This window comes from Suillus fuscotomentosus, assembly GCF_016647785.1.
Source record: "Suillus fuscotomentosus strain FC203 chromosome Unknown F5891scaffold_111, whole genome shotgun sequence".
NCBI classification, from domain to species: domain Eukaryota; kingdom Fungi; phylum Basidiomycota; class Agaricomycetes; order Boletales; family Suillaceae; genus Suillus; species Suillus fuscotomentosus.
In genome coordinates this window covers 20,010-46,912 of record NW_024539623.1, presented here as the reverse complement: position 1 = coordinate 46,912, position 26,903 = coordinate 20,010, and the positions used below count along the sequence as shown (strand labels likewise).

The 26,903-nt window shown below is 46.9% G+C and overlaps 5 protein-coding genes across 5 annotated transcripts; all 5 read left to right on the top strand.

Moving 5' to 3' along the window:
• The first annotated feature begins 5,702 nt into the window (after positions 1–5,702).
• F5891DRAFT_1117222 (thioredoxin-like protein) lies at positions 5,703–6,802 on the top strand. The gene is made up of 5 exons (XM_041363815.1): positions 5,703–6,020; positions 6,075–6,097; positions 6,152–6,219; positions 6,282–6,455; positions 6,517–6,802. Exons 1-5 carry the CDS (start codon positions 5,899–5,901, stop codon positions 6,628–6,630), a joined length of 501 nt encoding a protein of 166 aa, XP_041218562.1. The 5' UTR covers positions 5,703–5,898; the 3' UTR covers positions 6,631–6,802.
• Positions 6,803–8,037: 1,235 nt separating this feature from the next.
• Positions 8,038–10,221, top strand: F5891DRAFT_69182 (uncharacterized protein). The gene is made up of 3 exons (XM_041372818.1): positions 8,038–8,376; positions 8,438–9,999; positions 10,057–10,221. The coding sequence occupies exons 1-2, from the start codon at positions 8,152–8,154 to the stop codon at positions 9,887–9,889; spliced, it is 1,677 nt and encodes a 558-aa protein (XP_041218561.1). The 5' UTR covers positions 8,038–8,151; the 3' UTR covers positions 9,890–9,999; positions 10,057–10,221.
• A 4,233-nt stretch (positions 10,222–14,454) lies between these two features.
• Positions 14,455–16,434, top strand: F5891DRAFT_68994 (uncharacterized protein). Its single transcript, XM_041372809.1, has 3 exons — positions 14,455–14,700; positions 14,754–14,776; positions 14,850–16,434. The coding sequence occupies exons 1-3, from the start codon at positions 14,685–14,687 to the stop codon at positions 16,113–16,115; spliced, it is 1,305 nt and encodes a 434-aa protein (XP_041218560.1). The 5' UTR covers positions 14,455–14,684; the 3' UTR covers positions 16,116–16,434.
• Positions 16,435–24,480: 8,046 nt separating this feature from the next.
• F5891DRAFT_68722 (uncharacterized protein) lies at positions 24,481–25,400 on the top strand. The gene is made up of 3 exons (XM_041372794.1): positions 24,481–24,720; positions 24,775–24,797; positions 24,871–25,400. Exons 1-3 carry the CDS (start codon positions 24,705–24,707, stop codon positions 25,306–25,308), a joined length of 477 nt encoding a protein of 158 aa, XP_041218559.1. The 5' UTR covers positions 24,481–24,704; the 3' UTR covers positions 25,309–25,400.
• A 91-nt stretch (positions 25,401–25,491) lies between these two features.
• F5891DRAFT_1209378 (uncharacterized protein) lies at positions 25,492–26,384 on the top strand (the record flags this gene model as incomplete). The annotated part of the gene is made up of 2 exons (XM_041369135.1): positions 25,492–25,654; positions 25,728–26,384. 2 exons carry the CDS (start codon positions 25,492–25,494, stop codon positions 26,318–26,320), a joined length of 756 nt encoding a protein of 251 aa, XP_041218558.1. The 3' UTR covers positions 26,321–26,384.
• Between the last annotated feature and the right edge of the window lie 519 nt (positions 26,385–26,903).

Here is a 26,903-nt window from a genome sequence, read left to right as displayed (position 1 = left end):
CGACTCCTCGGTATACCAATTTCGCTCGATTCACCGCATCATGTCCGAAAAATGATAGGAATATTTATTAGCAAAAGGCTCTATTACGCGAAGACTGCGCCATCAGACTCCAGGCATTTCTAATTAAATCAGTTTTCTCGTAAGAGAATCTACGAAATAATAACTACATTTCAACGTTGCAACCCGTACAAATACAAATATGTAACCGCAACTTAACATAATAAAAGTAATCAGACGTCCGTTGGAGTGAAGTGTACCGGTATAAAGTGAGGTACGTCCCAGGTCCCGCTGTAGGACAGGTATTAACACTTTTAAGGTATCACTTGGCCAAAAAAAGAATTATGCGGGACTCGGTAACGATGGTAGAGGCTCGAAGGAGCCAACTTGCCGTGTGTCCGCATACGCAGCAAGGGCGTGGAGCTCCTCGCTCAAAAATAATCAAAGTCTGAATTAGGATAATTCGGATGACTCGGGATAGCTGTATGCGGGACGTCAGTACGAGCTTTGACGATGTTCGTACAGGAACAAACCTTAAACGTCAGGAAGAACGGAAATATCCCGATGTTCCAATCCGTGCCGGATCTCGCCGGATCGCCGGGAGGGTGTACGCCCAAGTGGGGATACCTCCTCGTGCTCGATCCCCCTCCAGAGTTCGCCAGATCGCCGAATAGCTGTGCAACGAAGTGTATGTCAGTAAAAGCTTGTAACTCAACGTCGTTGATAGGTCACCTTCTGTACTCGCTTCAGAGGAATAGACCTTATCGTGAACATTGTTCTTCCACAGAGCACCAGCAACTTCATCATGGGGATTTGTAGAATATGTGGAAGTCGCGGCCGAGGTAGACGTTGTGGTCACTGTGGTTGTGGGGATAGCAGCACCGAGAACAGATGATGTGAGAGCAAGATAAACTGCGAAGCTGCCCAAGGAGGTGAACATATTGCTAGAGATATTGGGGCGAACGAGTCTTGTTTATATGGGCGATATTGGGATACAGCGATTATGAATATTAAAATGATTGGGATTCTCATACCATTTATACGCCGTCATTGCTGCTGGCTGGGCATGCGCTGTAGCGTATGACTCAGGCCCCGTTGACGACCAGCAAGAACCATATTGGGTGAGTGCGATGTCCAGGAAGCAGTAATCAACCCGTGACAGGCAGAGGGCAGTGACTTATGCATGACAGCTGTTCCGGTAGCAGGTACTATATGCAACTTTGTAAACCTGGACGATTTTCGGTGCCGAGGCACCACCCATCTCTATATCACGGAACGTGGCCCTCTCAACAGCGTCTCCCGCGGAACTTACCATTTTCTATTTTCTTTTTAGAATAGAGCGGAAATGAGAACTGCTATTCGCGCTTGCCAGAAATAACAATCAGGGCACCGGTATGCACCCAGAACGCCTTGTTTTCTGTTTCGGATATGATAAAACGCCTCAAGTGCGGCACTAGACTCAGGGGATGAATAGGTCGTGCACTTGCATTTGGCGAAGAGGCCTAGCGGGTGTAGAGATTATGTTCTGTTTCCTGGCATACCGGCTTTGGGCGGCAAAGTGTAGCTTGCTGACATCCAAGCGGTACAGCTAAACGAATGTGATAGCATCCGATAGTCGAGTATAAAACTCTCCAAGAATGCTAGGTTGGGACTGAGGTACAGGCACTGCCGCATGCTGCCACAATCCTGTATCTATCTCACTGATTGTTCAAGTGGATGCCTGGGAGTTAGTTGTGATAAATATGAATATGAGATCCGAGGAACCGCACTTTCTGAATTATCTGGGCACTGTCTGTCAACGGACTATGATAAAGATGTAGTACACACTATCCTCTGACTTGCACTGGTAGTGCACAATCCTCATTATTGTGGTAAGGCACAGGCTTGGTATGCTTGCCCTGCCCGAGGTACGATTCAGGAAGTGGGGTATACGGGGTGAGATCTCCGAAGCGACATTTTCATATAGAGAACATGCATAGGAAATGGCCAGTCTGCGAGGTCTGCGCAGAGTCCGCGCCAAAGTCTGGGTGTATGTCCATGATCGGAAAGGTCCGGGCGGTCAAAGGTTCGTTTATTTTAGTCTATTTGGTCTATCGTCGCAACCACCTCGGTGTCTACGTCAGCCACCATCACGGCATCTCAGCCACCATCATGCCAATCTCGTCATTCTTATCAGCTTGCCGTCCCGGTTCTAGTCACCTGGAGGGAGAACATAGCGGCCGTAGACTGGGAGCTATAGACGACGACATGCGGGTAGGAAATAGGCAAACACCGAGCCGAGGAGGTGGTAGACAAGCCATATGCAGGCGTGAGACACGGCCCTTGCGGGATCAGGAGGTAAAGATCCTGATGCGGCAGGCGGGCGGGATGGAGGTTGGCTGGGATGATAGTGACATCGTACAGCGACCTTGAGAGACTTGCTGAATCCTAGCAACCCACTGACAGGACACAAGTCTACATCCGGTTTGCATAGACCTCATGCAGATCGGCCAAACCTCGCACTTTCTGTCCATAATAGTCAACTAGAGGTTGCGGTACCACAGCAAGTTCCGCAGCTGTAGTAGCAGTCGCCTTGGTGGGGGTAAATATATATCTTGCAGGTGAGTATACTCTATTTTATAACTGCAAGCTTAGATATATCTAACGCTGTCTATTTATGAACTTGCTGTCATCAGTGCCGACCTCTTCTCTGCACCCATTACACATCGTGATTTCGTTCTGTACCATGAGCTCGATGTTTAGTTCGATTCTAGGCGCGCTTCGCCATATATGTTGACATCATTACAATACTGATTATGTGCCTCCTGTCAACCCGTTTCACAGACACTCACAAGCTTGGTAGCATTAAAAGAGGTAAGTTGAAAATTCTTAGCGTGGTTTTAGAAGGATGCCCGTTCGCAGACCTCGCAAGTCCGTCACCTGAAGAAGCCCGCATAAGCTTTTCTCGATATTCTTGTTACCTTGACCATTATGTATATATGCATGCTGTCTAGATCTTGCACCGCGTGTTACTTGATGCAAATATACCCATTCTTAAGGATGCAATTGTTTGGACTTGCGGAATATCTTCTCGGAAGAACACAGCATAATTATGGACTGTAAATAGCAACGCCACGGATTGTCTATGTTAAAAGGTAATAATAATAGGCAGCAGGACTTGGTGAAGTTCGGATCGTCAACAGCACCTGCCAGTGTATTGATACAGAGTCCGGGACTTGTTGTTAATATAGCACATGCCTGTATCGATACATGATGAGAAGTACTAGGGAAAGTAACCCATTACTCAATTTGGAATGCGTCGATCTAGAGCACCAAAGGTGTATGATATTTTTAAACCGGAGAAGAAGAGGTAAATGGGGCTGGGAACGCTCAGATACTGCTTCCCAGAGAATTGGTGCACGGAAGCGCAGAAAGTACAGCAGGAATTATTCAAGGTACATCCTAGATATAATCCTAGGACAGTTGGCAATGCCCGAGAAGCTATTTTTCACATTTCAGCCCTGGCATGAGTATTAATGCAGAGAAGCCTGTACAGCATACCGACCGAGAAGCTATCAAAAGAAGGGGCAGTTATCACAGCAGTTGGGGTAAGTTGGGGGAGGTGGGGGAATAGGAAGCCTCGGATCCCCAGGTGCGGTGGCCACACACCGAGCTACTCACCAAGGGACCGAGGCTCTCGGCTGTTTCCGAATCGATTGAGAATGTGGCGTTGTGCAAAGACGATGGAATATGTTTGACCCTCGTGGATGTACTATTTTGAAATAAAGAACATTAATTATGGACCCTGATTGTCCCTTCAGACTTCCCTGTGTGAAAAAAATTCGTTCTATTTTATTATGATAGATATATTGCAAGGTGCTGCGGAACTCGCAGAATCAAGATAACATCACTATTACTAATATGTAACGTTTATTGATGACACACAAGTGCGACGATGGCGGGCGTTGCGCTCATCCCTACCCCGAGGAACTTTGTCGTTTCGCAATAGTCCGCTATTTCATCTGTGTTGTCATGTTTCTTGCTAACTTCTAGTAGGTTTATGCCAGACCTGCAAAACGTTATGGCATATGACACAATATTCCATCCACATCCAGTACATGCTTGAGCTTTTGCTCGGGGTTTCACCGAGACCTCCTAGTTTACCCTGCACTCTTTGTAAGGTAGAGATTGGGTGTGAAGTGCGGGCTATGGTGGATATTGGGACAGGACAGTCTCTTCATTGGGGATTGTAACACAAAAAAACATCAGCCTTTTCCGTAGGCTCACACACACTTTCCTCTCAGCTCAGTGCCGCTGAGTGGTCTTACTGTCGACACTCTGCAGGATCTTGTGGAGATGGTCTCCTTGCCCGAATCTGTCTTTGCAATCGATGTCGAACAAGATCACCATATCTTTTGGGTGGAGTTTCGGTCGGTTTCATTCCAGCGTCCCATCCGGTACATATTTTTGATGCACCTGACGATCATCTTGTTTCTGTTGTGGGACAACCGGAAGTCTACGATGATGGTGTATTTGTCTACCGCTGCGTAGACAACACGGGCGACATAGCTTCACGCTACATCCATACAAGTGATTGATCGGAGGAAGGGACACACGAGAGTGTAAGTCCCTTTATTTTCAAGAAGTCTGTGGCTTAGCATAAGCGGTATCCTTCACCAGAAGGACGAGATGGTCATGTACAGCAATCCACGCAGTTGACTGATGAATGATTGTTGCGATCGGCTCCAGCTTTATAACCGTGTATGCATTGCAAGAACCCGATAGGTCACCTCAGCGCCGAATCACGTACCTTTGTCCGAAGCTCTGCTGTTCATTACCGTCGTACATGTATTCCGAGGTGCAGCGGCCCATACAGACCCTATTCCCGGCTATGTGCCATCTCTAGTTCCGAAAATTCGTACAATCCGAATTTGTCAGACCTTCTCATTCGCAAGCCTGGTCGCTTATTTGTGACGTGTATCATCCTGACACTGCTAAATTTTACCGTAAGCCTTTTTCCACGCGTGGCTTGGAGACGTTTTTGTTGGAATAGGATTGGCTTACTTTCACATGCTAGGTGTTCTTGGTCGCGGACACAGCAAATGTTGACTCTATAGTTTCAAACTGGCTCAGTCGATATTCGGGTCGTTTATGCAGGTTGGGCTCATAGACTAGCAGACATTTCGTTGGTCTCGGTTGGACATATGGTTATGCTGAACATGGTCACTCTAGAATTTCTTTCAGGTAAACTATACTTCGGGCCACCAACACAAATCTGCAAATCACGAATACCGACACCAGTGCAAGCACTTCGTACGTGACTCGATCCAATACAGTGTACTTATGATACACACCGCTATTTGAACACAAACAACTTCCCTGCACAGCCGTTGTAAGAATTTCTCGATATCGTTGTCCTGCACACTTGATACAATAGCCCGTACTAGTAGTGTGTAAACGACGGGAGGAAATGTACGACCTTTACTACCCCAGGCTAAGTAATCGTGGTCGGGATCTATTGATCAGCCTGTGATCATAGGTTCATGAGCAAATGGCAGATCCTTGGATAGATTTCATTTATTTATTGGGTACGTACGTGCTGGAGGCTGGAGCCGACATTGACTACGGCCGAACACGAAAGATAAGATAAACACGTGGCAAGACGTACACCAAGCGCCAACAGTTCATTTTGTCGTTCATGCATCGATGTCGACGAAAGCTGCAATATCATTCACAAGTCTCACTCCTTCGTTGACCAAATCACGCTCAAAGATTACCCAATATTCCAACATCAGATCTCTAGGATATTATTATCACAGCACACTCAATGGAACTTGCCGGTCGTTTCAGCCATTCCAGCGGTGCGTCACTGCATCCTCACGTCTCCATCTCCAACTACTACCTTCACTTTCACGACGAACGATGTCTTCTTCCTCTGGAAACACTTTTTATGATTTGAAAACAGAGCTGCCTAGCGGGCAATCATACGACTTTGAACAACTCAAAGGGAAGGTTGTCTTGATTGTCAATGTTGCATCGAAGTGGTGAGTCGGTAACTATGGTAGACCTACGAGGGACTCACTCTTCGGAATCTTCAGTGGTTTCACTCCCCAATACAAAGGTGCAGTCTATGATAGTTCTCGAAGTTGATATGCGACTGACAGAAGACACTCAGGCCTTCAGGCTTTGTACGACAAGTACAAGGAACGCGGCTTCGTCATTCTTGGCTTCCCATGCAATCAAGTATGTCTACGCTGCTCCAGTCACTGTTTCACTACGATATAGAGCTCAACAATGTCCCATAGTTTGGCGGCCAAGAGCCTGGTGACGACGCCGCCATTGCATCTTTCTGCGAGCTCAATCACGGCGTAAACTTTCCTCTTATGAAGAAGTCTGACGTCAATGGCGACAACACGAGCCCTGTTTACCAATGGCTCAAGAACGAGAAGCCTGGCCTCATGGGCCTCGCCAGAATCAAGGTTCGTTATGTGGGGTCGGATCGCCGATGTGCACGTAACTAACGCAACTTCCCACTCGTAGTGGAACTTTGAGAAGTTCTTGGTTGACAAGAACGGGAAAGTTGTGAACCGCTGGGCATCGACGACTACTCCTCAGGCGATTGATGCTACAGTGGAGAAGCTTCTTGCTGAGTGATGCCGTTGGATGCAGCACAGGTTTTTGGATCGTAGTACCGTGATGTGTCGCGACGGCACAGACACTTCGCTCTTTGTAAGAGGCATATTTTGTAATCAATTATTAAAAAAGCTCGTCATTCAAATATCTTCGAAAAGGCTGTGCTTCGATCCTGTCCTGATGTCTGAGATCCTTTACCCAGCACCGAAACAAGGAAGCGTAGGTCATACATGATATCATTCGTTGCTCCATAGACGCAGCACTTCGTGTCCCAGCCTTCTCAAGTTCAAGGCCAAAAATGCGTGATGGAGGAGGTCAGTCTACACATACCTTGACTCCGAATATTTCCGTATCATCAAACAACTGCAGCTGGATGAACCCAGCCCTGGGCACATGGTGATATAACTTTGAGAATATTTTGCTTCATTGGAGGAAAACAGACGGTAGAACTGTAGGGAGGCGAGTAAACGGACGGCTATAGTAGGGTGTAGGAGCAGAATAACTTGAGTCCTGAGGGGTGTCTATTGGCAGTCTGATTTGACTGTTACTTTTTCATGTCTGACATTGATAGCGTGCCAACAGTTGATACTCAGCTGGCTAGTGCTCACCGAGGATATCATCATCATTGTTTCATGGTATGAGCCTTTTTATGATTTGAAGGCTTCCTGTGGGTGTAAGAGCGATCGATGCCTGTGCCTCCTTTTCTCCCAGTGTTCTCATTGTTTGTAATCTAGATTCTTGGGATGATCACCAGTTGCGAAGTGGATTCAAGGATTCTCGTACGCCACTGTAGGTTTGATGTCGAGGAATTTCAAGCATAACTCGTTCGAGAGCCGGTCGACAATGAGTTAATTGAGCAAGAGTCCTAGAGTCTAGTGGCCTAATCATGTAAATTCAAACACCGACGCTAGCCTCTTCCAGCCTGAGGATGTCACGGTAGCGAACACTTTGTCTCACCAATATCTGTTTTATTCTGCCTACTAGAATGCAATAAGACGTTGTCAGCTTCAATCATAGCGTATGATATGTTACTGACTGCTCATGAATATTTCACAGGAATTTCGTCTCTCCGTAGTTCACGCGAATACATCAGCCATGTCACCGGCACACTCCTCGAGTCATGCACCCCATACCACTCATCGGTGCTGAGAGAAAATGTGAGCATATGGATGCTGTCGGCGCTCTCATCTTAAATACATGGTAAGGCTTGCAAGTTTTGATGTGGATGACCATTGTGTTTATTTTGCTCCGGCTATTCTGCAGGGAACACCGCATCGTAAGTACTGTGCAAGCCTCCCGTGCACTTTGCATTCAGCGAAAAGGTGCCGTGTTAGCGACAGTGGCGAACCACAGCTGCAGTGCCAGCAGAACAATGTTTTTTGTGTCTCATAATGTTCACAAGGGAGCTGCCGATCGAGTCAAAGATGCCACGACTTCCATACCCACGCGAAAATACACCAGAGGATCTGTGGATCTGTGGATTCTTGTGAGATTGGCTATATAAAAGGTGCTGTGCTTGAGCACTACCAACAACTTTGAATCATGCATCGCATTTTCGAATTCGACGATATCATCCATGCAGTCTTACAATACGTCGAGTCCTCTGCGACGGACTTGGTGAACGTGGCGATGACTTGCTCCAGGCTGGCAGGTCCCGCCCTCGATACCCTCTGGTCCAGACAGTCCAGTTTGGCACGCCTTATCATGTGTTTACCACAAGACACCTGGGAGGGGAAGGTTGAAGGGTATTACTGTGACTATATTGTCGTAAGTGAAGTATACCATTTGAGTTTTGACGGGACAATGCTCACCGTGTTCTGATTTGTAGCGTCTTTCCAGAGAGCCAACTCCCATCGAGTGGGAGCGCCTGAGAGTGAACGCATCAAGAGTGCGCCGGCTTGTTAGCATCGATGGCTTCACTGACGCGCCGAAGCTACCTCGCGGTCCAGTGCTTAGGCGGCGCACAGATGGCATTGGTAGTGCCCTGGATCTATTTCGCCCTATCCTGCGCCCAGACGTCATTGGTCATGTCCTGAAGAGGCTGTTCGAGCAGTTTCCCCCTACCACACTCTTCCCGAACCTTTGCGAATTGCATTTCGAGGCCGTGTTTGGTCCTCTGGAGCGTAGTTCAAAACTCTGGCTGCTTCGGCAGTTCATTTCGCCTGGATTGCAAGCGCTCCGGTTTGATGTAACTGGAATCCCAACACATGAGGTAGAGCAATTGTTTGATGCTCTGCCCACCGAAGCATATGGCCTGCGCCAATTGTCAGTATCGGCAGGCAATGGCACCACAGCTTTGACAGTCCCCGCGAGTCTCGGAAAGCTGCCAAAGTTGATGAGACTGGCTATTTTCGGAATCGATATGTCCTTGACGAGGCAGACGATCATCAATATCCAGCAAGCACGGTATCTTCAGACCCTCAAGCTCAATTTGTGCGGAGCCTCCTGCGATGCGAGTGGTATACCCCTTGAATTGCCTAGTCTCGAAACCCTCTATCTCTCTGAGGGTTCCTTGTCACAGTGCACGCACTTCGTTCGTCAAGTCACCACCCGACAACTATCACACATCAATATCAGCTATCGCGGATCTTCTAGCCCGGCCGAAGTCACCGCATTCGTGGAATCCCTGGCGACGTCGTGCCAAACTTTTGAACATTTGGAACGGATCTATGTGGTCGACAAATCAGAACATCCTGATTATCTGCTCGTCATCCCACTCCACTCCGAAAGCTTCCGGCCATTGTTCAAGTTCAAAAGGCTGTCGTCTGTTAAATTCATCGGCATTGGAAATTTCGAACTTGACGATAGGTTCCTCAATGATGTCCCAATTGCCTGGCCGAGCATTCAGGAATTGAAGTTCATCTCCTGGAAGAGACGTGCCTTTTATAGCGTCACCTTCACCGCCATGATGTCACTGGCGTCAAGGTGCAGATCGCTGCGTACCCTACATCTGACGGTCGACGCTACGCAATCGACGACAATTCCTCGAGCACCGGACGGGACCGAGAAGCTTTGGCCTACGCAAACCACCCTTCGCAACCTGCATCTTGGGTACTCCCGGGTGTCAGAAGTTGCACGCGTACCATATTTCCTGGCCGAGATATTTCCAACTCTATGGGATTTCAAATTTTACGAGCGTTACTTGAGGAATTGCGCTGCCGATATTTATTTGCGATTAGCACTGGAGAAAGCATATTCGCAACTAATGGCGCTTCGGAACTCTCCTTGCGACAATTCGGATAAGCTATGGGAGACTGACTCAGACGACAGTGGGACGTGAGAAGCGTAGGAGTGAATTGTTCCATCGTAACGCAATCGAGGTTGTATTTAGACTAGAGTGATATAGCTGCTGTATACGTCTACTCTGTCATGCTTATATTCCTGATGTTGGTATGTCTCAAAGCAGCAACACTGATCTTCGAAAAAGTAACTCACGCTGCGCACTAGTTTGCATTTATTGCCACCGCACCGTTTCACTGGGCTTGCGCTGAGAGTTACGGCTGCGATATACCTTGTACTCGAGATTTCGTTCATGCTAGACGCATGAGAAGTCCGGTCTTTAAATTCACCTATTCACCGACCACCAAGGCAACGCCATCATGGAGAGCCGGGTTATGCGGGCCTAGTGCACGATGCATTGCAATAGAGATGCTTTCAAACAAGACAACAGGATCAAGCAGAAGCGCTTACCTGCCAAGGCTCGCCCGTTGTCTGGCCTGTTAGACGGTGTGTATTTAGAATCCAAAAAGGTGGGAATAAAGTTTTCAAGTTACCCTTATCCATGCTGTCACTGTTGCTGCGCCCTCACAGTTTTCTCTCTCGTTAACGGTTCTTCCATCACTGCTATGATAACCTGTACTTCATTTCACGACGTTGTTGTTCTTTGCTAGACTCGTAATCAGTCTGACTATGCGTCAATTTGAGATGATCATGATGACCACGAGCCTAAATGTCAACGCCTCAGTATTGTTCGCCAACTAGTACTGAGCTTTTCGTGAAAGATGTGTAGTCCAAGCTTGCCCTTTTTCGGGTTATTAACAAGTGGTCGTACCTCTCAATCTCTGCCTAGTTGCGCCCGAGTTTCAAGGTCCCAAGCTGAAATGAAATTTCTATATAAGGAATAAAAAAAACTCGGCATCCAATGGAGTGAACCGGTTACTGGTCATCGAAGCTTTCTGATATTGCAAATTTGAGATTCTGCACTTTAATTAGCATCCTTATGGTACAATAGCCTGATGACCATGCAACTGCCTCATCTACGTGAATTGCACAGATATCACCCATTTATCTCATTCGCACTATATAGTGCGAATGTTGTTGTCATACTAATCCACCAACTTTGCTTCTCATCCACACCCAATTCTTTGCCAATATGACTATCGTCTCTAATGATCCCGCTTGGTGGCCGACCATCAATGCACAACGCACTCATAGCTATTTTATGGGTTCGTGAGCAGTCGGATTTGATGCTGCCAATATTTCAATCTAACCTCTACTGCTGCCTTGCAGTTGCCGCCTTCGTTGGAATGACATATGATTGGGGTGAGCATGATGATATCCAAGGAATGCTGATTTCTTACAAGTACTTTCAGCACTCACATTTGGACAAGAGGTATGTCGATGCTATGACCGGAGCAGCCATCTCGCTGACAATGGTTTTATAGGTGGAATTGATCTGGGTGAGTAGAGTCTGGCGTCAGGGAAACACACGAAAATACATTTGAATCCAGAGACAACGCCGTTCCCTAATGAAAGTTTTGTATCTCAGTGCATGTATCTTATTTATCATGGTTGCCATGTCGTGCTGACTTGAAAGTATTTTAGGCGCGCTACCTTGGAATCTTATATGCTGCGTATGTTCGGAAGGCTACACAATCGGTGGCGTGCTACTAATTATCTATCTCTCATAATCAGCATGAACATGTTGGGTATGTCTCAGTACATTCGTTGCCTTTGCTTCTTCTGACCAATGGCATTCAGTGAGTGTTCCGACCATCTTGCTGTCAGATACAGTGAGTCTTCTGCACATATCACTGCCATTACCTCCAATTAATCGCACTGCCCTGTAGGAGTGGGTGTGGTTCTTTACCAACTTACTGGGTCACTAATGACCGTCGTACTGTTCTGCCACAGATGTAAGTCTGTTTGGAGTGTGTGCTACCTGCTGGTCACTCACTGGATTCGTCAGGCTTTATTATAAACACCGTATGTAATTGGACGGTTATTGTAGTATATGCGATGCTGCAGGGTGAGCATGGCACTAGAAAGGCCTCAGCGATTTTGAGTTGACTGAAACATGCTGCAAGTTATCATGATCACTCGGCTTGTATGCCATGTATCAGCGATCCAGAAAAATCCTGATATTTCTCATTGTCACCTTCTTGGCTGTCAGCATTTTTGACGGGATGGCCACTATTATGGTGACAATGCAGGTTTCAGGGGGTGAGTTTAATTGTGGATGAAAATCAATGTGCATGGGACTCATTGATGAATACCAGAGGAATTCATTCTCTCCGGCACTTATCAGTGCCAGATCGACTATCCGGAGGATATCCTACTTCTTTTGTCTGCTACTTGGATACTCGGCATTGTGTGGGAGGTCGTCGCGCTATGTCTCGCAGTCTGGATCGCAGTACAACACTTCCGTGAACTGCGACAACATTCGGCAGGAGGGATTATAAGGGACTGTTTCACGGTGTTGATAAAGAGTCACGTGGTTCACTTTGCGAGGTAAGCTCGTTGTGATTATGGTTCCTGTGTTTCCACTGAAGGATCGGACGTGGTAGCTTTGTTGTTGTTTCTTGCTTCGAGCTCATTTTTGATTTCACTCCAACATTATCAACGGTATGTCAATCTTCCACTTGCCTATGCACGCTACCACAATTTATCGTTTCTATAGAAGAGTTCCCCGGACGCTTACTCTATTATTTCTGGGGTTCTTCGGATTCTCGAGGTCGTGCAGATGTGTGTGCTGGGACCGCGCCTGATCCTTGGCGTTCGAGAATACCACGCTAAGCTCATTGCCGATGCCGACGCAGCGACTGCTATGACCTCAATCGCTTTACAGGAGCGTGTGCATATATCGACTAGCAGTGGTGTGTGATCCTTGATGAAGTGAACGGTCGTTTACTGCTCTGCAAGGAGCTGAATCATCTGTTTTTATTAATTCCCACTTTCATGAAGGTATTGATCGGTGTCCCGAAGTAGATTTCAAGGATACATACAAAGTTTTCGTTGTATTACTATTTAATCTAGTAATTTGCTATACGTGCTGACGATGTTTAAATCAATATCCTCAATATCTCTGTATACTGGTACTAGCTGCTCACCCACACTTGTACCAACCACTCGTCCTTTTCTCTATGCGATGACAATCATTCACATGATTGCTTAGGCAGCGCGCGCGAGTAGAGTTATCTGACAGCGCACCGCTTCAGTTCCTCAGCAATCTATCCTCGATTCATTTGCTCGCCTCATTCAATGTCCCACCCTTGCTTGCTCACCTAACTCACACCGACTAGCTTGCAGATGATGATCCATTCAAGGTGATTACAAGGTGCGCGAAGCACGTTCGTGCATGCATAGCTTGATGACGTGAGGGGTACTTGATGAGTCTTGAGGCTGAAGCTGGCTATTGCTTGTGGACGAGCTTGCCTTTCACTTTTGTCCGATGAGGTGGAAATACGGATACGAATATAAATATGTTTGAGATCGTTGCTGAAACACTACCGGAAAATTCACGTACCATTTCAAGCATTGGGATATGCAGGCCATGATTCTTTAACTGAGACCAGCACCTCTGTGGAGTCAGGCGAGTTTGAAACAATTTAGAGGGCCAACTCGAATGCCTGGAAGTCGCACACCAAACACAAAATAGCCGACGTTCAAAATGGTGACAGCAACGCACCCGGGAACGGACAGGCATCAGCACCAGCGGTAGTGCAGGAGTCGAGCATCTGCTGCTTGATGTCGGGTTGCGGACGTGATGGCGAGTTCGAGACAGTGAGAGAGGTGAATCTCTCGTTGTAGCTGACAGAACCAGAAAAGTCAGCCGTCAACAATAGGGAGATTCGCATAAAGGAGCAAATTCGCATCGTACTCTGGCTCCCAGCGAGCATACGTCTAAATGTCTCATTTCGCTCTTAGGTAATCTGTTGCTTCATGCGCACCCTTTCGCTCTCCACGTCGGAAATTGAGCTACCGTATCAGAGCGTCGAGAGAGCAGATGAGAGAAAATGATGCTCAGATGCACAATGGCTGAAGGCGGTAAAATTCTGTTGGCACACTATCAGAAAGTTGGAGATTTGAAGAAGTTGAGGGAATAACTCACCGGGTCATACAGCTGCCAATGCACACCATCAACGCTCATTCCAATGAAAACCGATCCAAAATGTGCCAGACTGAATCCATCATGCAGTTGATGCCCTTCTGTTCACTCACATTGGGAATGTAGATTGAAACGCCCTCTATATTTCGCATGAACAAGCTACTATAACGACGCCGGAGACTACACCGACACCTCAGAACTCAGGTTGACGATCAAGAATTCGAGACTTGAGAATGTTTGTGGCATTAGAGTCCTTGCATACTACCAGATTCCGATTCTGTATAGGTTTGCTTAGCAAAAAAACAATCGAAAAAGGATGGGACGCTCACCGTGAATGTAGATGTGAACAAAAGTCAATCAGCTCTACGATTTCATCAGGTGACCTTGGTTAGGCTTTGAAAGAGTGGGATACCATGCATCCGTGGCTAAGGACTAAGTACTTAGTAGATACTCACTTCGATTTGAATTTTGGATGTTAGCATACCCAGGTGTGGACCGTGTGAATAACATACAAATCACGCTTCGTTACCAACATCAATATTATTACCACAGGACACTCAATGGGACTTACCGGTCGTTTCAGCCATTCCGACAGTGCGTCACTGCGCCCTCACGTCTCCAACCACTACCTTCACTTTCACGACGAACGATGTCTTCTTCCTCTGGAAACACTTGAAAACACGCCTGCCTACTAGCGGGCCAGCGTATGACTTTGAACAACTCAAAGGGAAGGTTGTCTTGATTGTCAATGTTGCATCGAAGTGGTGAGTCGGTAACTATGGTAGACCTACGAGGGATCACTCTTCAGAACCTCCAGTGGTTTCACTCCCCAATACAAAGGTGCACTCTATAGTTCTCGAAGTTGATATGCGACTGACTGACAGGACAATACTCACCGTGCTCTGATTTGTAGCGTCTTTCCAGAGAGCCAGCTCCCATCGAGTGGGAGCGCCTCAGAGTGAACGCATCAAGAGTGCGCCGGCTTGTTAGCATCGATGGCTTCACTGACGCACAGAAGCTACCTCGCGGTCCAGTGCTTAGGCGGCGCACAGATGGCATTGGTAGTGCCCTGGATCTATTTTGCCCTATCCTGCGCCCAGATGTCATTGGTCATGTCCTGAAGAGGCTGTTCGAGCAGTTCCCCCCTACCACACTCTTCCCGAACCTTTGCGAATTGCATTTCGAGGCCGTGTTTGGTCTTCTGGAGCGTAAGTCAAAATTCTGGCTGCTTTGCCAGATCATTTCGCTTGGATTGCAAGCGCTCCGGTTTGATGTAACTGGCATCCCAACACATGAGGTAGAGCAATTGTTTGCTGCTCTGCCCACCGAAGCACATGGTCTGCGCCAATTGTCAGTATCGGCAGGCAATGGTACCACGGCTTTGACAGTCCCCCCGAGTCTCGGAAAGCTTCCAAAGTTGATGAGACTGGCCATTTTTGGAATCGATGGGGCCTTGACGAGGCAGACGATCACCAATATCCAACAAGCACGGTATCTTCAGACCCTCAAGCTCAATTTGTGCGGAACCTCCTGCGATGCGAGTGGTATACCCCTTGAATTGCCTAGTCTCGAAACCCTCTATCTCTCTAGGGGTTCCTTGTCACAGTGCACGCACTTCGTTCGTCAAGTCACCACCCGACAACTATCACACATCAATATCAGCTATCGCGGATCTGCTAGCCCGCCCGAAGTCACCGCATTCGTGGAATCCTTATCAACGTCGTGTCAAACTCTTGAACATTTGGAACGGATCTACGTGGTCGACACATCAGAACATCCTGATTATCTGCTCGTCATCCCAATCCACTCCGAAAGCTTCCGACCCTTGTTCAAGTTCAAGAGGCTGTCGTCTGTCAAATTCATTGGCATTGGAAATTTCGAACTTGACGATAGGTTTCTCAATGATATCCCAGTTGTCTGGCCGAGCATTCAGGAATTGAAGCTCATATCCTGGAAGAGACGGGCCTTTTATAGCGTCACCTTCACCGCCATGATGTCACTGGCGTCAAGGTGCAGATCGCTGCGTACCCTACATCTGACGGTGGATGCTACGCAATCGACAACAATTCCTCGAGCACCGGACGGGACCGAGGAGCTTTGGCCTATGCACACCACCCTTCGCAACCTGCATCTTGGGTACTCCCGGTGTCGGAAGTTGCACGCGTACCATATTTTCTAGCCGAGGTATTTCCAACTCTATGGGGTTTCAAATTTTACGAGCGTTATTTGAGGAATTGCGCTGCCGATATTGATTTGCGATTAGCATTGGAGGAAGCACATTCACAACTAATGGCGCTTCGGAACTCCCCTTACGACAATTCGGATAAGCTATGGGAGACCGATTCAGACGACAGTGGGACGTGAGAAGCGTAGGAGTGGATGTTCCATTGTAACGCTTGTATCTAGACTAGAGTGATATAGCTGCTGTGTACGTCTATTCCATCATGCTTGTATTCCTGGTATTGGTATACTATGTCTGACAGCAGCAACACTGTGACCTCGGAAAAAGTAACTCACACTGTGCACTGGCTTGCATTTATTGCCACCACACCGTTTCACTGAGCTTAGCAACAACCCACACTGACTCGTACCTAGTAGACTCTAAACTATTCTAGGTGCATAATACCAGCGTTATTCCAAAGCTTCACTGAAACTCTAGCGAACTTAATAAAGTACATTCATAGCTATTATCGTACTAATGCAGTGCCCTCAACATGCACCTGCAAAAAATCCGAACCAGCAGCAGCCATGCCTGTGTCTGGACCACATGCACCAGTCACGGCAGTCGCATTTTCACAATGCCCGAAATGTCTATATAAGGAATACAAAAACTCAAAACATTACCGGTCGTCGACCACATAGCAAGTTTCCGCATACATTTACATAATGAGCATCCTTATGGTACGACAGCTTGATGATTATGCAACTGCCTCATCTACGTGAACTGCACAGATACCACTCCTTTATCTCATTTCGCACTGGATGGCGGTATCCATATATAGTGCGAATATGATTGTCATACTCATCTACCAAGTTTGCTTCTTATTCACACCCAATTCTCTACCAATATGACTACAGTCCCAGATGATCCGGCTTTGTGGCCGACAATTAATGTAAATCGTATTTTCAGCTATTTTACAGGTTCGTGGAGAGCACTCGGATCCAATATTTCAATCTAACCTCTACTGCTGCCTTGCAGTTGCAGCCTTCGTTGTAGTAACATATGATTGGGGTAAGCATGATGATATCCAAGGACTGCTGATCTCACAAGTACTTTCAGCAACTACATTTGGACAAGAGGTATGTCGATGCTATCACCGGAGCCGCCATCTCGCTGAGAATGGTTTTATAGGTGGAACTGATCTGGGTGAGTACAGTCTAGTGTCAAAGGAACACACGAATATACATTTGATTCCAGAGACAACGCTGGTCCCTAATGACAGTTTTGTATCTCAATGCATGTACCTTATTCGTTATTGTTGCCATGTTGTGCTGACTTGAGAGTATTTTAGGCGCGCTACCTTGGAATCTTATCTACTGCGTATGTTCGGAAGGCTACACAATCGGTGTCGCACTAATTGTCTATCTCTTACAATCAGCGTGTACATGTTGGGTATGTCTCAGTGCGTTCGTTGTATTTGCTTCTGACCAGTGGCATTCAGGGACTGTTCCGACCATTTTGCTGTCAGATACAGTGAGTCTTCTGCACATATAACTGCCATTCACTCCAATTAACTATAGTGCCATGTAGGAGTGGGTGTGGTTCTTTCACTGATGACTATCGTGCTATACCGTCACAGATGTGAGTCTGTTTGGAGTGTGTGCTACCCGAGGCTGGTCACTTATTGGATTTGTCAGGCTTTAGGATATCCATAGTATGGTATTGGACGGTTACTGTGGTAGTTGCGATGCTGCAGGGTGAGCTTGGCACTTGCGAGACCTCGGTGATTTTGACTTGACTGAAACATGCTGCAAGTCATCATTATCACACGGTTGCATGCCATGTATCAACGATCCAGAAAAATCCTGATATTCCTCATTGTCATCTTCCTGGCTTTCAATATTTTCAACGGAGTAGTCACCGTATTGATGACTATGCATATTTTGGAGGGTACGCTTAATTGTGGATGAAAAAAAACGTGCTTGATGCTCATTGATGAATACTAGTGGGACCCATTCTCTCCAGCACTTATCAGTGCATGCTTGCCTCTGAGAGTGTGGTCCTGAATGATCTATCACTCCTGTATACTATTTCTTTGACACTGTTGATCGTGTTGGAGGTCGTCGCGCTATGTCTCGCAGTCTGGATTGCGCTAAAACACTTCCGTGAACTTCGACAATATTTGGCAGGAGGGATTATAGGGAACTATTTCACAGTGTTGATAAAAAGTCACGCGGTTCACTTTACGAGGTAAGCTCATATCGTGATTATGGTTCCTGTTTTTCCACTGAAGGATCGGGTGTGGTAGCATGGTTGTCATTTCTTGCATCATGTTCGCTACTTCCTTGGTAACGGTATGTCAATCTTTCACTTACCTATGCATGCTACTACAATTTATCGTCTCTATAGGATTCCCTGTACACTCAGATTATTCTTGGCTTCGTCCAGATTTTGCAGGCCATGCAGATTGTTGTGCTGGGACCGCGCCTGATCCTTGGCATTCGAGAATACCACGCTAAGCTCGTTGCCCATGCCGACGCAGCGACTGTTATGACCTCGATCGCTCTCCAGGAACGTGTGCATATATTGACTGGCAGTGGCGTCTGATACTCGGTGAAGTTCACAGTCGGCTAGTGCTCTGCAAGGAGTAGGATAATTTGTTTTTATTTATTCCCACTTTCTGGTATTATTTGGTATCCCGAAGTAGATTCCAAGGAGATATATAAAAGTTTTCGTAATATTATTTAATCAAGTGATTTGCTATACGTGCTGACAATGTTTATATTTTAATCAATATCTTCAATATCTCTATATACTGGCTTGATGACGTGAGGGATGAGTCTTGAAGCTGAAGTTGGTTAATGCTTGTGGACGAGCTTGCCTTTCGCTTTTGTTCGACGAGGTGGAAATACGGACGTCGGATACGAATATAAATATAAATATGTTTAGGATCGTTGCTGAAGCACTACCGGGGGATCCATGCACCCTTTCAAGCATTGTGATATGAAGTCCATGAATCTTCAACTGAGACCCAGCGCCTCTGTGGAGTAAGGGGAGCGTGAAGTAATCCAGGGGGTTAACTTGAACGTCTGGAAATCGCACAGCAACCATAAAATAGCTGACATGGTTCAGATGGTGACAGCGACGCACCCAGGAACGGACATGCAGGCATCAGCACCAGCGATAGTGCAGGAGTCGAGCATCTGCTGCTTGATGTCAGGTTGCGGACGTGATGGCGAGTTCGAGACAGTGAGAGGTGAAATCTCTCGATGTAACTGCGGCATGACACCGAATCAGAAAAGTCAGCCGTCAAAAATAGGGAGATTCGCACGAAGAAGCAAATTCGCATCCTACTCTGGGTCCCAATACCTCCCAGCGAGCATACGTCTCAATGTCTCATCTCACCCTTAGGTCATCCATTGCTTCATGCGCACCCTCTCGCTCTCCACGTCGGAAATTGGGCCACCGTATCATCTGGATGCCAGAAATAATGAGCGCGTTTGTATCGTGGGGTTGGTGCGGTGGTAAGAGGCATCAGGTTTCACCAGAGACGTGAGACTCCGAGATTGATGTATGATGTACATCATCACTGCTATATCAAGAGAGCGTCGAGAGAGCAGATGGAAGAAAATGATGCTCAGATGCACAATAGCTGAAGGCGATAACATTCTGTTGGAACACCATCAGAAAGATGGTGATTTGAAGAAATTGAGGGAATAACTCACCAGGTCATACAGCACGCCACCAACGCTTATTCAAATGAAGACCGATCCAAAACGCGCCACACTAAATCCATCATGCAGTTGATGCCCTTCTGTTCACTCACATTGGGAATGTAGATTGAAACGCCCTCTATATTTCGCATGAACAAGCTACTATAACGACGCCGGAGACTACACCGACACCTCAGCACTCCGATTGACGATCAAGATTCGAGACTTGAGAATTCTTGTGGCATTGGAGTCCTTGCATGCTAACAGATTATACAAAGCCGGTTCTGTATGGGTGTGCTAAGCGAAAAACAATCGAAAAAGGATGGGACACTCACCGTGAATGTAGATGTGAGCAAAAGCCGATCAGCTGTACGATTTCATCAGGTGGCCTTGGTTAGGCTTTGAAAGAGCGGGATGACATGGCTAAGGACTACGTAATGCGTGAATTCAAGCTTCAAGCATGGTGCAACCAACACAGGCTGAACTTCAAGCACATCTCGCAGGGCAATCCTTACTCCTCATGAGGCTTGCAGCTGTGCTGGACGACAATGATGAAACGTGCAAGCTAATAATAGTGTAAATTTGTCTTATGATTAAGAACGAGATACACTTATAAAGGAGAACCTGTGCATGCTCATCAGATTCCCAAACCATCAGAAAGCAGTTATTATGGGTATGAGCTGAATATATATGCTCACGTCCCTGCTATTCAAACAGAACTTACCTGGGCCGCTCGCGCTAGCGATGGTTTCTCCTACATATACCGAACAACTCACATCAGAACGGAGTGCGCATTATTTATGAGTGTTGATAGATGCCGTGTATCTGCCGAACATTAGGCGATGACAGGTAAACTCCGCGAACTGAGCGCTAGCCCTAGTAGGCTAGTTATCACCGGTTCACAACGTTCACAACGTTCACCCCTTATCTCATTTTGCACTGGATGGCGGTATACATATATATAATGCGAATGTTATTGTCATACTAAATCTACCAAGTTTGCTTCTCATCCGCACCCAATTCTCTACTAATATGACTATAGTCTCAGATGATCCTACTTGGTGGCCGCTCATCAACGAAAGTCGAAATTTTAGCTATATTATGGGTTCGTAGAGAGCAGTTGATTTGATGCTGCCAATGTCTGAACGGTCTCGCAGTTGCCTCCTTCGTTGGATTGATATATGACTGGGGTGAGCATGATGATATCCAAGGACCACTGATTCTTACAATTGTTCTCAGCACTTACGTTTGGGGAAGAGGTATGTCGATGCTATGACAGGAGCAACCATCTCGCTGACAATGGTTTTATAGGTGGAATTGATCTGGGTGAGTAGAGTTTGGTATCAGAGGAACACACACCAAAATACATTTGATTCCAGAGACAACGTTGGTCCCTAATGACAGTTATGTATCTCAGTGCATGTAGCTTACTTCTCACTGTTGCCATGTTGTGCTGACTTATAAGTATTTTAGGCGCGCTACCTTGGAATCTTATCTACTGCGTATGTTCGGAAGGCTACACGATCGGTGTTGTGCTAATTGTCTATCTCTCATAATCAGCATGTACATATTGGGTATGTCTCAGTACATTCGTTGTCTTTGCTTCTTCTGACCAATGGCATCCAGGAAGTGTTCCGACCATCTTGCTATCAGATACAGTGAGTCTTCTGCATATATCACTGCCATTCCCTCCGATTAACCGTGGTGCCCTGTAGGAGTGGGTGTGGTTCTTTACTAACTTATTGGTTCACTAATGACTGCCGTGCTATACTGCCACAGATGTGAGTCTGTTTGGAGCGTGTGGTACCCGAGGCTGGTCACTCACTGGATTCGTCAGGCCTAATTTCGTACATGGTATGGTATTGGACAGTTCTTGTGGTATTTGCGATGCTGCGGGGTGAGCTTGGCACTTGCGAGGCCTCAGCGATTTCGACTTGACTGAAACATGTTACAAGTCATCATCATTGCTCGGTTGTATGCCATGTATCAAGGATCCAGAAAGATCCTGATATTCCTCATTGTCACCTTCCTGGCTATCAGCATTTTTGACGGGATGACCATCATAATGACGACGATGCGGGTTTCAGGGGGTGAGCTCAATTGTGGATGACAATAAATGTGCATGGGGCTCATTGATGAATACCAGAGGAATTCATTTTCTCCGGCACTTATCTGTGCGCGATGTACTATTTGGAATCGGATATCATGCCTCTTATGTCTGCTACTTGGATACTCAGCATCGCGTGGGAGGTCGTCGCGCTATGTCTCGCAGTCTGGATCTCAGTACAACACTTCCGTGAACTGCGACAGCATTCGGCAGGAGGGATTAGAAAGCACGACTGTTTCACGGTGTTGATACAAACTCACGTGGCTCATTTTGCGAGGTAAGCTCATTGTGAGTATGGTTCCTGTTTTTCCACTGAAGGATCGGACGTGGTAGCTTTGTTGCTGTTTCTTGCTTCACGCTCATCTCTTATCTTACTCCAATATTCTCAATGGTATGTCAATCTTCCACTTGCCTATCCACGCTACCATGATTCATCGTTTCTATAGTCCTATTCCCTGGACATTCAGATGTTTGTGGGGTTTTTTCAGATTTTGCAGGTCATACAGATTTCTGTGCTGGGACCGCGCCTGATCCTTGGCGTTAGAGAATACTACGCTAAGCTCGTTGCCGATGCCGACGCAGCTACTGTTATGACCTCAATCGCTTTCCAGGAGCGTGTGCATATATCGACTGGCAGTGGTGTGTGATCCTTGGTGAAGTTAAAAGTCGTCTAGTGCTCTGCAAGGAGCAGGATAATTTGTTTTTATTTATTCTTTCATGAAGGTATTGATTTGGTGCCCCGAGGTATATTTCAAGGAGACATACAAAGTTTTCGTTGTATTATTGATGTAATGAAGTGATTTGCTATACGTGCTGACAATGTTTAAATCAATATCCTCGATATCTCTATATACTGGTATTAGCTGCCCACCCACATTTGCATCAGCCGGTCTTTCTTTTCTCTGTGCGATGACAATCATTCACATGATTGCTCGGGCAGTGCGCGGGGGGAAAGTCGACTGGCAGCGCACTGCTTCAGTTCCTCAGCAATCCATCCTCGTTTGCTCGCCTCATGCAATGTCCCACCCTTTCTTTCTCACCTGAATCACACCGACTGGCTTACAGATGATGATCCATTCAAGGTGATTACAAGGTGCGCGAAGCACGTTCGTGCATGTGTAGCTTGATGACGTGAGGGATACTTGATGATGCTTGAGGCTGGAGTTGGTTAATGCTTGTGGACGAGCTTGCCTTTCACTTTTGTTCAACGAGGGGGAAATACGGATATGAATATAAATATGTTTAGGATCGTTGCTGAAGCACTACTGGGGGATTCACGTACCCTTTCAAGCACTGTGATATGAAGACCATAATTCTTTGACTGAGACCCAGCGCCTCTGTGGAGTCAGTGGAGTTCGAAGCAATCCAGGGGGCTCGCTTGAACGTCTGGAAATCGCACAGCAAACATAAAAATAACTGACGTGGTTCAAAATGGCGACAGCGACGCACCCAGGAACTGAGATGCAGGAATCGGCACCAGCGATAGTGTAGGAGTCGAGCATCTGCTGCTTGATGTTAGGTTGCAGACGTGATGGTGAGTTCGAGACAGTGAGAGGTGAATCTCTCGATGTAGCTGCGGCATGACACCGGACCAGAAAAGTCAGCCGTCAAAGATAGGGAGATTCGCGCGAAGAGGCAAATTCGCATCGTACTCTGGGTACCAATACCTCCCAGCGAGCATACGTCTCAATGTCTCATCTCACCCTTAGGTCATTCGTTGCTTCATGCACACCCTCTCGCTCTCCACCTCGGAAATTGGGCTAACGTATCATCTGGATGTCAGAAATGGTGAGCGCGGAATATTTGATTTGTATCGTGAAGTTGGTGCGGTGGCAGGTTTCACCAGAGACGTGAGATTCTGTGACTGATATATGATGAATATACAAAATCACCCCTATATAAAGAGAGCGTTGAAAGAGTAGATGAGAGAAAATGGTGCTCAGATGCACAATAGCTGAAGGCGATAACATTCTGTTGGCACACCATCAGAAAGTTGGTGATTTGAAGAAGTTGAGGGAATAACTCACCGAGTCATACAGCTATCAATGCACGCCACCAACGCTTATTCAGATGAAAACCAATCCAAAACGCGCCACACTGAATCCATCATGCAGTTGATGCTCTTCTGTTGACTCACATTGGGAATGTAGTTTGAAACGCCCTCTATATTTCGCATGAATAAGCTACTATAACGACGCCGGAGACTACACCGACACCTCAGAACTCAGGTTGACGATCAAGATTCGAGACTTGAGAATTCTTGTGGCATTGGAGTCCTTGCATGCTAACAGATTATACAAAGCCGATTCTGTATGGGTTTGCTTAGCGAAAACAATCGCAAAAGGATGGGACACTCACCGTGAATGTAGATGTGAACAAAAGTCGATCAGCTGTACGATTTCATCGAGTGGCCTTGGTTAGGCTTTGAAAGAGTGGGATGCCAGCATTGCATCCATGGCTGAGGACTAAGTACTTAGTAAGTACTCACTTCGATTTGAATTTTGGATGTTAGCATACCCAGGTGTGGACCGTGTGAATAACATACAAATCACGCTTCGTTACCCAATATTCCAACATCGATATTATTACCACAGGACACTCCATGGGACTCACCGGTCGTTTCAGTCATTCCGACAGTGCGTCACTGCGCCCTCACGTCTCCAACCACTATCTTCACTTTCACGACGAACAATGTCTTCTTCCTATGGAAACACTTGAAAACAGAGCTGCCTAGCGGGCAAGCGTATGACTTTGAACAACTCAAAGGGAAGGTTGTTTTGATTGTCAATGTTGCATCCAAGTGGTGAGTCGATAACTATGGTATACCTACGAGGGATTCACTCTTCAGAATATTCAGTGGTTTCATTCCCCAATACAAAGGTGCACTTTATAGTTCTCGAAGTTGATATGCGACTGACTGACAGGACAATACTCACCGTGCTCTGATTTGTAGCATTCTTCCAGAGAGCCAACTCCCACCGAGTGGGAGCGCCTCGGAGTGAACGTATCAAGAGTACGCAGACTTGTAAGCATCGATGGCTTCAATGACGCAGCGAAGCTATTTCGCGGTCCAGTGCTTAGGCGGCGCACAGATGGCATTGGTAGTGCCCTGGATCTATTTTGCCCTATCCTGCGCCCAGATATCATTGGTCATGTCCTGAAGAGGCTTTTCGAGCAGTTCCCCCCTACCACACTCTTCCCGAACCTTTGCGAATTGCATTTTGAGGCCGTGTTTGGTCTTCTGGAACATAGCTCAAAATTCTGGCTGCTTCGGCAGTTCATTTCGCCTAGATTGCAAGCGCTCCGGTTTGATGTAACTGGCATCCCAATGCATAAGTGGAGAAATTACTTGCTGCTCTTCCCGCAGAAGCGCACGGTCTGCGCCAACTGACAGTATCGTCGGGCAATGGTACTACGGCTTTGACAATCTCCCCGAGTCTTGGAAAGCTGCCGAAGTTGATTAGACTGGCCATTTTCGGAATCGATGTGTCCTTGACGAGGCAGACGATCACCAATATCCAGCAAGCACGATGTCTTCATATCTTCAAGCTCAATTTGTGCGGAGCCTCCTGCGATGCGAGTGGTATACCCCTTGAATTGCCTAGTCTCAAAACCCTCTATCTCTCTGAGGGTTCCTTGCCACAGTGCACGCACTTCCTTCGTCAAGTCGCCACCCGACAACTATCGCACATCAATATCAGCTATCGTGGATCTGCTAGCCCGGCCGAAGTCACCGCGTTCGTGGAATCCCTGGCGACGTCGTGCCAATTTTTGAACATTTGGAACGGATCTATGTGATCGACAAATCAGAGCATCCTGATTATCTGCTCGTCATCCCACTCCACTCCGAAAGTTTCCGGCCATCGTTCAAGTTCAAGGGGCTGTCGTCTGTCAAATTCATCGGCATTGGAAATTTCGAACTTGACGATAGTTTCCTCAATGATGTCCCAGTTGCCTGGCCGGGTATCCAGGAATTGAAGTTCATCTCCTGGAAGAGACGGGCCTCTTATAGCGTCACCTTCACCGCCATGATATCATTGGCGTCAAGGTGCAGATCGCTGCAGACCCTACATCTGACGGTGGATGCTACGCAATCGACGACGATTCCTCGAGCCCCGGGCGGGACCGAGAAGCTTTGGCCTACGCAAACCACCCTTCGCAACCTGCATCTTGGGTACTCCCGGGTGTCGGAAGTTGCACACATACCATATTTTCTGGCCGATGTATTTCCAACTCTATGGGATTTCAAATTTTACGAGCGTTACGTGAGGAATTGCGCTGCCGATATTGATCTGCGATTAGCACTGGAGGAAGCATATTCGCAACTAATGACGCTTCGGAACTCCCCTTACGACAATTCGGATAAGCTATGGGAGACTGATTCAGACGACAGTGGGACGTGAGAAGCGTAGGAGTGGATGTTCCATCGTAACACAATCGAGGCTGTATTTTGTATTTAGACTAGAGTGATATAGCTGCTGTATACGTCTACGCTGTCATGCTTGTATTCCTGATGTTGGTATATGTCTGAAAGCAGCAACACCGTGACTGTGACCTCGAAAAGAGCAACTCACGCCGTGCACTGGTTTGCATTTATTGCCACCGCTCACTGGGCTTACGCTGAGAGTTACGGCTGCGCACGATACACCCTGTATTTGAGATTTCGTTCATGCTAGATGCATGAGAAGTCCTGTCTTTAACTTGACCGTCCACCAAGGCAACGCCATCATGGAGAACCGAGTGATGCGAGCCTAGTGCACGATGAATATGTTTTCAAACAAAACAACAGGACCAGGCGGGCGCATCAGTAAACCGGTGAGTTCTTGCTGGGGATTATGCTGATTATGGTGCTTTTACATAGTCATATATTGCTTTATACTATCCCTTCCACTGCAATCGGCACCCCACAGAAGTCGGCAGTCACGCAAATGTCACTGTGAGTCATGATATGTCACGTAGGCCAATTTTAAAGTCAGTTCGGCAGTC

What these genes read in the sequence shown, in the direction of transcription:
- F5891DRAFT_68994 (XM_041372809.1), top strand. An exon ending in TTTCACTCCCCAATACAAAG is followed by an intron (nt 14,777 to 14,849) that starts GTGCACTCTATA and finishes TCTGATTTGTAG; the next exon opens with CGTCTTTCCAGAGAGCCAGC.
- F5891DRAFT_1117222 (XM_041363815.1), top strand. Translation starts at nt 5,899, where the DNA reads ATGTCTTCTTCCTCTGGAAACACTTTTTATGATTTGAAAACAGAGCTG. An exon ending in TTTCACTCCCCAATACAAAG is followed by an intron (nt 6,098 to 6,151) that starts GTGCAGTCTATG and finishes GAAGACACTCAG; the next exon opens with GCCTTCAGGCTTTGTACGAC. An exon ending in TTGGCTTCCCATGCAATCAA is followed by an intron (nt 6,220 to 6,281) that starts GTATGTCTACGC and finishes AATGTCCCATAG; the next exon opens with TTTGGCGGCCAAGAGCCTGG.
- F5891DRAFT_68722 (XM_041372794.1), top strand. An exon ending in TTTCATTCCCCAATACAAAG is followed by an intron (nt 24,798 to 24,870) that starts GTGCACTTTATA and finishes TCTGATTTGTAG; the next exon opens with CATTCTTCCAGAGAGCCAAC.
- F5891DRAFT_69182 (XM_041372818.1), top strand. Translation starts at nt 8,152, where the DNA reads ATGCATCGCATTTTCGAATTCGACGATATCATCCATGCAGTCTTACAA. An exon ending in ATTACTGTGACTATATTGTC is followed by an intron (nt 8,377 to 8,437) that starts GTAAGTGAAGTA and finishes TCTGATTTGTAG; the next exon opens with CGTCTTTCCAGAGAGCCAAC.